General features: G+C 37.6%; 1 protein-coding gene across 1 annotated transcript; it reads right to left on the bottom strand.

Annotated features, from left to right (window-relative positions):
- Nucleotides 1–1,099: 1,099 nt before the first annotated feature.
- Nucleotides 1,100–9,422, bottom strand: LOC133311688 (ethylene-insensitive protein 2.2-like). Its single transcript, XM_061512763.1, has 8 exons — nt 9,376–9,422; nt 7,937–8,726; nt 7,263–7,349; nt 7,009–7,119; nt 6,723–6,935; nt 4,970–5,155; nt 2,171–4,867; nt 1,100–1,801 (listed from the first exon to the last, which is right to left on the bottom strand). The coding sequence occupies exons 2-8, from the start codon at nt 8,183–8,185 to the stop codon at nt 1,472–1,474; spliced, it is 3,873 nt and encodes a 1,290-aa protein (XP_061368747.1). The 5' UTR covers nt 8,186–8,726; nt 9,376–9,422; the 3' UTR covers nt 1,100–1,471.
- Nucleotides 9,423–10,159: the final 737 nt, after the last annotated feature.

Raw genomic sequence — 10,159 nt, 5'->3', positions numbered from 1 at the left:
CAAAAATTTAACCTCTCCAGAAAACATAACACTAATCTGCCCATGTTTGACTGTTGACCATCAAGCCTACCCGGGTAGTCCCTTACCTACCCGGGTATTTTTTGAAATTTTTTTCCTACCGAGTAGTGAAGGAGATACTCGGATATATTTCAAAATTCTGAAAAAACATTTGAATTATCTACCCGGGTAGAGAGAGGGGTACCCGGGTAATCAACAATCTTATGGATTGGCCAGGAATGGAAGTTCTACAAGCAGCTGCACTGATGCACCTCACCTGACACTGCCTCTCACTCTTATTCATTCTGTCACCATGTTGCCAATACTGTTCTGCTGTCACCGAGATTAAGTGTATACAAATCATTACCATGAAGAAGCACAAGTAAAACACAACATCCAATAGAAACTAAATCTGGACGCTCCTCCATTTCCTGCTCAACCATGTACAAGAAATCATTCTCAGCCTGACTAAGAGCACGTTGGAGGCTATCAAGAACCCCATGTGAAAATGATTTACATGATGCTTCTGACTTAGCACAAATAAGACTATCATCCAATTTATATTGAAGGGATCCACCCAAAACCACATTGTTAGTATCTTTGATGGAACCTGGTTCCAATTCCCAAATTAACTTGTTTAAGAAAGATATGATGGTGTCATTCATGGACATCAGGAAGGATTTTGTAGCCACTAGCGACCTCACAGGGAATACCTCTATCACTATTGCATTTATAGCCAAAATTTATTTTAAGTTCTCCTTCACGACTTTGCATGTTTATCTCCAATATTTACCCGGATAGACCCCTCCCTATCTGGATAAATAATTCAAACATTTTTTCAGAATTTTGAAATATACTCAGGGATCCCTTTCATTACCCGAGTAGGAAAAAAATTTCAAAAAATACACAGGTAAGTAGGGGACTACCCAAGTAAGTTTGATGAACAACGGTCAAACAGAGACGGATTGGTATTATGTTTTCTAGAGAGATTAAATTTTTAAAATAATTTATAATCAAAGTCAATTTGATAATTAATTATCAAAAAGCCAGCAAAAGACACAACCTTCACCAAACTAACCCTTGAAGACTTATAACAGAAACTTCGCACTATAACCAATTGCCATAATAACACCCAAATTAAAACATGTCGACAATTTTTTTCTTTTTGTTACCCCCACCTGATGCGTAATGAAAAATAAGCCAACAACATTGTAGAAGACAGTTTCCATCTAACCATCTTTTTCCTTTGATTTTGTTGCAATTACATATAGTAATTCTAACCCTATGCGTATGAAACATACAAGGAAATAAATATGCTGCAAGGAATTTGGTAGACGGAGACAGCAGTCCTTGATCTATAACATGAACTGCTTCACATTACACAACAGCCCAAGGAACATTGGTTTTGTTAAAGCACACTGAGGGCCAAATGCTACAAGTTTTATGGTGCTGTTGTGTGAATCTTGCGAATCCCTTAATGAGTGCCAACTGGTTTGTTGGATAATCTACGCTTGTAACGTTTGAGAACAGATGCCAAATTTTCCTTTCCCATCGGGAAAGCTACATCACCAGCTGCAGTTCCTGTACGACCTTTCCGGCTAGAGATAGCAATCTCCACATCCTTGACCAGGTCAAGCACCATTGATTGAGTTGTACATTTTCCCCGGCCTGGTTTTGCAGCAGGGGGCAGCATCCCATTGGAAGGAGGCGAGCTTGACTTTTGCATGTGTGATATGGGAACTTCAAGGCAAAAGCATGGGGCCAAGGGACTACGGGGCTTGGAAAAAGCCAGTTCAATGACGCCCTGGTCATTAAAGGAAAAAAAAATTGATAAATGAGGCCAATGAAATGGAGAAAACTTTAGGTAGTAGCCTTGAAAAGAAAAGACAAAGTTGCAGTCTTGAAAGCAGATTATGGCATACAATAATCACCCATAGTACAATGTCTACTTAATGGATGAGTTATATATTGACGAGTAATGAATGCATGTGAATACCATATTGAAGCAAGTTCTCCATGTGATCAACAACCAAAGGAAATACCAGTTGAGAGATTAAACATCAAGTTCTCCACGAGACATGAAACAGCCAATATTTCCCACAACTAACATCCACCGTGGAAAATGTGTGAAGAGAGCAGATGAAACTAAAACTGTAGTATTACAAAAATTTACCTGGAGGCGATTGAGCACAAATGTGTATTTCCCCCATAGCTCTGGTCGACTCTCCATAAGTGCAAGGTCAAGAACACGGTGGATACACCACACCCCAAAGCTAATGATTAAGTCTGCTCTCCATACACATCCCTCCCCACAGTTAGGGATTGAGGACACGAAAAAACTAGAGCAATTTACATCATTATTCTTCATTGAAGAACTGGATTTCCCCTCAGACGAATAATAATGAGCATTTCCTGTATGATTGACCCGATTCATCTCCCTGGTTTCAACTTCATAAACAAATTTCTCCCTTGCAGCTACGCGATCAATCAAATCCTCATCAGCCCCATCATTCTGTCCAAACAACCAATCAGACCCTTCCAATTTTAATAGCTTCAAAATACAATGTCTAAAAGATTGAAGAAGTTTTCCGTCTATATCCACAACTGTAGTTTCTTGAGTGGTTGCACTACACCTACTTTCAACATCTTCTGTTGCAACATTATGAATTTTATCAGCTACCCCAAACTGCTCAAAAGGCTGTCTGGACCAGAGGGATCCCGAACCAAAACCTGAACTCAAACGAGAAGTGTAGACTTCTGATGGAGAGAGTTCATCAAAGGCTAAAAAACCTCCGGTCCTTGATCCAGAATTTGAATATAACGATGGTTCATAACAAGTCTTACTTGCAGAAGATCCATAGCCAACCGAACCAATCCATAAACCACTTTTATCAGACATGTGAACATCCCTGTGAGGGATGGCATATCCTGAAATGTCTGGCGAGCTGTGGTACTTCTTAGTATTAACTGGATTGACTGCATAATCTGCAGGTCCAGAATAGCGAGAATCATAATAGGACCTCTCAGATGGCAATTGGCAATTTTTAGAGACAGTAATGTTTTGGAACCCTGGGGGTTGGCCAACACTTACACCATTCTGCAACTTTTGCCCCAGAGCAAATGCAAGAGAATTCCTGTAGTTTGTATTACCAATGGAAGAAGGTTTCAATGGAGACAATTCCATCGGACCATTTAAGTTATCACAATTTGTGTCTTTACCAACCTGGCTAATATATGATGAAATTTGATAACCAGGTACACTAGCTGGCTGATAAGCCCAAGCTTCAGATGAATGCAGATTGCGCACACTGGAATAGCGCCTTTCACCAGCATCAAGGAGATTGCGCCTGGAGGTCTGTACATATTCATCTAATAACTGGATGGGATTTGCCTGCAGTGAGGAAGAACTCCTTTGAAGCCCATAGGAAGGCTCTAAGCTACTCTGCATCCTATGCTGCTTGGGAGAGCCATATGGACCAGAGTTCATTAAAGTATCAGGAGCTCTACTTCCTACAGATATTAAGTATTCAGAATATTCCTTTCCACATGCATCCCCTTTCTGCAAAGAAGTGGGAACTCTTGAATCTACCCCCAGTAAAACATCCAGCTTCTTACCCTTAGCTTCCTGGGTAACTTGCCCATAGAAATCATAAAGTTGTCCCCAGAATTCATTAAGAATGACAGCTAGTTGACGCCTTGCACCACGCCCTAAGCCTGCTAATCTTGAAAGACTTCCAATGCTATTCCCCACATCATCACTTTTCCCACTAAGGCTCCTAAATGATGCTGGGCCATCTGATGCTGAAGATGGGGCACTTGCAGAGACCATTTTGGATGTTTCTTCAGTTTCCCACGAGTCTCCATCATCATCATACCTTTCGGCATTTGAATCTCCCTCAAGTTCTACAGTGTTCTCAACAGCGGCGCTTGTTTCTATTTTTAAAGTTTTGGCATCTCCCAATCTAGCATCAGAAGTCTCCTTAATTACAGCTGGTATTGCCTCTGATTCTGAAGTGGAAGCTGATTCCTTAACAACAGATGTTGGGGAGCAAGGAAATGATGTAATTGAATGACTCCCCCTTAGAGGAGTCACATGAAGATCAGGCTCCATGATATTTTGAGGTAGATCTGGATGAAAACTTGCAACTGGTACATCTGAGTACTCCAACATCCTTGCTAGAGCTGGTGATGGTCCCTTCACCTGAACAGATGTATCTCTAGGATACCTTGTTTCAGTTAAATCTGATTCCTCTCTAACAATCTGTGGATTTGGTACAGCCTCTGGCATGTCCCTTTTCCATGACTGAACATCTAATTGGACACTTGCAGATTTTAAAGGCGTGGCAGCTAAACAAAGCATCGAACAGAATGATGCAAAAGCAATGCTAAGAAGAACTAAATAAGAGAGAGACAAACCATTCCCCACACTCCATCTCAAATTGCTCACCCAATCACTACTGCCAAATATCATTTCTACAACAAAGACAATATTCAAGCCAAGCATCCCAATAAATATGATCAATGCCAAAAATTCCACAAATTGAGAGATCTTGTAATCACCCATTATTGATTTAGATGAGGCAATTCGAAAAAGGGGGATCACAGAAGATGGAAGTTGCAGAGCTACCACAACCTGAGTAAATATAAGTAGTTGATACATCCCTTCAGCTCCGGAACTCCAAACACAATAAAGGGCAGGCAGAACAGCAATTACTCTAATTGTAGCATAATGAAGCCAACCTGGAATATCCAATTTTAAGAAACCATGCATAACTACTTCTCCGCCTAAACTCCAAGTTAATGCTGTGGTTTGATTTGAAAGAAACAAACTGAGTAAAAATGCAAGCCCAGCTATTGGACTACGCAGCACCTGCGATAAGAATCTTAGAATTAGACTTGTTCAGAGTGTGAAAGACAGATATGACTTTGTAAGTTGTAGCTAAATATCCTGATGTAGATCAATTATGGAGACCTGTTCCATTGGCGATAATGCATCCTGAAAAGTAGCCAGAATAAGACCCATACTGTAGAACTCATTTGCTGCAGCATTCATCAGCACATTATTTACCAAATAAAGGCCACTGAAGATACATATGATGGCCAAAAAATGATTGTGGCACAAGGCATCCTTAGAAATGGTTGTTGATCCCTGATGCCACTGCAAAATAGTAATTGAAGTCTCAGACTGAAAAAATGGCCAACCAATATGAAGCAGCGTATTATATGCAATCATTTTTTACTTAGGTGCAGAGAGTAATCAGATCAGAAAAGCTTAAATACTGTATATGCATAAACAGAATCTAAAGAGGACCAAGCTTCCATAAATTGTAACACACAAACTTCTTCCTTTTAAAGTAAACCAAACTATAAGTTCATTTTATAGTTCCAAAGCATGCCTTGACAAATGATTTCAGTAGAATTTTAAATCAAAACGGGACAAAGAACAGAATTTGTACGTACTTATTGAGCTATTCTGAATATTGATTAAATGAAAAGATGGCTTTCATACAATTGACCTCATCCTTAAATTCAAGAATAAATCTATAAAATAAATTGAGTTTTCTGGAATGCTCCAATCTTCACCAATGTTGGACCATAAAATTGTTTCATCAGGCTTTTGTTCTAGGGTCTCAGAAGTTAGAGCGAAATCAGAAAATCATCAAGAAGGAAATTACAGTCAGAGAACAAGAGGCAATAATAAATTAGTAGTATGAATAGCATATGTTAAGAACCTTGGGATACACCACCCCAAAAGCTAGCTCTAAGGGTGGTGTATCCCAAGGTTCTTTACATGGTATCAGAGCCTCGCCGCCCCCCACTTTCTCTTGTGGCGTTTCTTAGCACAGGTAGGCTGGGCCTGTTGCATTGTCCACTCTTCAAGTCCAATGGGCTCTCGTGTGAGGGGGCGTGTTGAGATATATAGTCTCACATTGATTGTGTGGGCAACTAATGTGGCCTTTATAAGGCCTTGAGCACTCCCACCCTTTGAGCTAGCTTTTGGGGTGGTGTATCCCAAGGTTCTTTACAGCATAAGGGCATCACTAAATCTGAATGACAGTCAATTCATGAGCCAATTAGTGAATGTTACATTTACCCTAACAACAATATCTAGCAATAAAGAATGTTAGATTTTTTTCTCTGTTTTCTGTATGACACCGCACTTGAAAACAATTCCTGATTCATGCCTGCCAATGAGCAAACTTCCCCCAAGCATGTATTATCAAATTGTCAATCCAAAGCGCTAGCATAGTTGCCCTTACTTCCCTTCATAAGTGAACTTACAAGACTAACTTTAACCCATAAGAAGTTTGCAAAAAGATAACATGATTACATAAAAAGCTTTTGAGACAAGCACTCTAAGCATGTTTTGGTTTCGAGTCTTCTGACCATTCAAATTAGCATGTGATCAAAACATTGACTAAAATAATATCCAACAAAGTTTATTAGACAAAACAATGATCAGATGATGTAACAGTAAGCAAGGTAAAACACCACAGTAAACACAAGGATTTGGACACACATGTGCAAAAAACCAAGTTATAAAAATGATGGCATCTAGCCATGCAAGCCTACTACCATGTGGCAAGACGCATACATTTAATTCTTAAGAACAAGCAAAAAACGTATCCAGAAGCACACAAAAGATACATGCTTGGAAGCATGCTATGGATATGGATGTTTCACTACATATGCTTTGGAGAAAAATTAGAAACAGGAAATAATACCTTTACAATAGAGGAATGAAGGTAAAAGTTGTGAGGCACAAGACTTGCTCCTAGAAGACTCATTAGAACAAATGCACTTTCCCCACTCAACTTTGTTAGTATTCCATTAATGGATAATGGAATTTCTGGCTGATTAATGAGTATTCCAAGCACAAAAGAAAGCAATACAAAACCTGACACAATCAGGCCTAGAATCTTTGCCTTCTCAAAGTCCTAGACAAAGGATATATGGTAAGTGTGTTGTTGATAAACAGAGATTCGTGAATAAGCAAATAATGATACTTACAAGGAGGACAATAAGAAGTAGATGGAAGACAGCACCAGTAGCAGTTAAAAAGACACAAGTGAACAAGTCCCATCCAAAAAGAGTATTTAATCCATGTGCCATACCCAATATCTTGCAAAACACGTCAAATCATAGGGTCAAGTAAAAACGAGTTCTGTAATGCACAATATAACATCTTAAAGCAAGTACAGATCATATTCCTTGCTGAAGAGTCAGCCAAATCTTGAAGGCAAATCAAGATTGAGAAATATTACCATGTTAAGGTCTAGCATAATCACTGAAAGTTCTGTTTGAACTCCAAGGAGCATGCATGTCCAATTATCGTACTCATCACTGCAAATCTTTGGCACAAAGAAAGTAAAGCTCTGTAAGCAAAACACATTAATTAAGTTTATGCATGAAGCTCTAAATGAGTCTGTCTGAGTGGGTCTGTAGTCATAGAGAAAAGCCAGATACCAACTACAAACTCAGTAATCAACTCAACAAACAGATAAAAGAAACACCACATAACCAGACTCATAACATAGTATAGCACATTGCCAGACACAAACGGACTCATATCCGAACATAATAGGTGGAAAAGGAAGGGATTATCTCATTCCTTTATTTATTACTTTCAGGGTAAAAGAAACAATCAATATTAATAAGTATAATGTCCCTACCTCCAAATTATATCTAAAAGAGTGGAATACAAGATAGAATAGAAATGACCTTCCATATAATTTCCTAATGTGCAATTGCTTGCTAAAGAGGAGTGAAGGGAAAACACAAAAATAAAAAAATCACAAAACCAACAAATTGTTAAAATAAATAAATAAGTTCAAATAGCTTCTTTTTTTTGGAGGGGCAGGGCGAAGAAGTTCAAAATTTTCAAATAGAACTACATCAGCAGCATAGTTTATAAACCATTAAGTGGAAGGCATAGTACCTGAGCAAGATCTTTTCCTGTGATTATACCAATCTTTGCTGATATGTACTGACAGAAAATAGCTGCAAAATTGAAGATAAGTGTGAAGCCCATCAGATCAAACCCGAACCGCGCACCACCTTCAACAATTGCCACCCACTTTCCAGGGTCAACATATCCTATTGAAATCATAAGCATAGGAACAACAGCAGGAAGTGACCGGTGAAGAAAACCAGGAGCATGATTATTGCTTAAAGTCCCTGCTTCCATTTTACTCTTTAGTACCACCAAGAATAAGGCTACAGATAAATTATGATACTCAGAACACTTTGAACTAGCAAACTCTCAGTGAGCCATAGTTATACTGCAGCTAGTTAAGTATATTATTAGCGAAACATCCCATCTATTACAATTTACAAGTCATTCACCTAGATGTTAGCAGCTTCAAGTGTTAACTATAATAAGCAAGAGAATTGAAGGACAAAAGACTTGCAACTTGCAAGCCAGTTGAAGACTCCCGCAAATTCAACAACTAGCTTCTCCGTGTACGCCACAGTGTGCAATCTATAATATTCAAACATTAACTGTGATCATCAGATACAAATCTGATGTTTTTGGTAAAGTCAACCTGAATACCATCGCAAAATCTCTTCAGCTCAACCTTACTAATATTTTTATTCGTCTCCTCAACATGACTGAAAGTCAATCCAATTCACCTCAAACTTCTCAAGTACCCTTTAAGACTCTCACTTCTAATCCAAGAAGGATCCCTTGATAAATCTAACCACTTCCTCCTCGAACTTTTTGAATCCTGCATCGAGTTAGTTAACGCAACAATATAAGTAAAATAACAGAAACAGTAAATAACTTGCAATTCCAGCTATGAAGAATACATCACTAACAAGACTGATTTCAAGTAACGCTCAAAATGGAAAATCACAGAGGAACTTCAATGACAAAAAAAAGGACGCAACAAAATCATCTTCTTCTTTTTCTTCATAATATGCAACAACAAAAAATATTATTCAAGTAAACGAAAACCACCTTGACAATCCTCAGAACCACAACAACAAAATTTACAGCATCCAGCAGAGTAAAAAGAACTAATAAAAAAAGAAAGTGAAGACAAATATTAGATCATCGTAGAGCATCACGGAACCAGCACAAAACAGCACGCAAAAAATAATAATATAATTCAGTTCCAAAAACACACTAACAAAAAAAGAGTTCAAAAACGTAGTAGCAAAGACAAAACCCTACACTGTGAAAGGTCAAGTAACAGATAAGAGAGGAAGTGAAAGCGTTGGCGTGGATCTGATGCTGCTGAAGAAGATGAAGAAGAAGCAACAGAGACAAACAGTAACACGAATTTCAACGACGATGATGATTGGGAGTTTCATCACACAATAATAAATACCGTACAGTTTCACATAGTAGTTAGGGTTCTGAAAAATCTTTACCTTTCTCTGATTTTCTTTTCATCTGCCACAACTAGTCTCTATCTCTCTGCTATGCTATTCACTACTGCAAAGTAGATCTCACAGGCATCATATATATATATAAAAAAATTATGATATTGAAAATGAATTATCTTATGTTACTAAAATAAAATTATAAAAAAGTTCACAAATAATTGGAGAAAAAAAAAGTTAAAAGTGGAATTTATTTTGAGGTAGGATCCTTTGACATCAGTGTCAAAATTGAAATTTGACACCTCATTTGATAGCTGTTTGATCAAAAAAATCAATGGTATTAAATGCTTACAAATCAGGTTGATCTTTTTTGATCTAACGGCTCTCAGATAAGGTGTCAAATTTCAAATTTGACAGTGTCAAAAGATCCTACCTCATTTATCTTTATTATTTGTGTGTAGAAAAATAAATTATATCTCATGTTGAATACAATAAATATAATCCATAAATAAGACCAATAAAACTAACAAAGTGTTGGTATAAATAAAAATATAAAACTAATAAATTCAACAAGTGTTGGCAGAGTGGTAGCAAGGCTACCTAAGGTGGAGAATGCAAGTTTCAGATTTGAAAATTGAAAAATGTATTTGTTGAGGAAAAAATATTTAATTGCTATCGAATTAATTCTAAAAAATGAATCGGTTAGTAAAAATATTAAAAAAAAATAAACAATATCTTCAAATTTTGTATGTAATAAATTAAGGGTTTTATAAGAGTTATGGTGTAGGAAAAGTGATTCTGTAATATTATAGAAATTCGTTTTGTGTGCCGT

This window comes from Gastrolobium bilobum, unplaced genomic scaffold, assembly GCF_033153095.1.
Source record: "Gastrolobium bilobum isolate Gb01-03AN ecotype WA unplaced genomic scaffold, APGP_CSIRO_Gbil_v1 utg16366, whole genome shotgun sequence".
Classification (NCBI taxonomy): Eukaryota; Viridiplantae; Streptophyta; class Magnoliopsida; order Fabales; family Fabaceae; genus Gastrolobium; species Gastrolobium bilobum.
The sequence above is the reverse complement of the archived record's forward strand: the minus strand, read 5'-3'. Positions and strand labels throughout refer to the sequence as shown.

What these genes read in the sequence shown, in the direction of transcription:
- LOC133311688 (XM_061512763.1), bottom strand. Translation starts at nt 8,185, where the DNA reads ATGGAAGCAGGGACTTTAAGCAATAATCATGCTCCTGGTTTTCTTCAC. An exon ending in TACTTCTTATTGTCCTCCTT is followed by an intron (nt 6,936 to 7,008) that starts GTAAGTATCATT and finishes TCCTTTGTCTAG; the next exon opens with GACTTTGAGAAGGCAAAGAT. An exon ending in CATTATCGCCAATGGAACAG is followed by an intron (nt 4,868 to 4,969) that starts GTCTCCATAATT and finishes TTCTTATCGCAG; the next exon opens with GTGCTGCGTAGTCCAATAGC.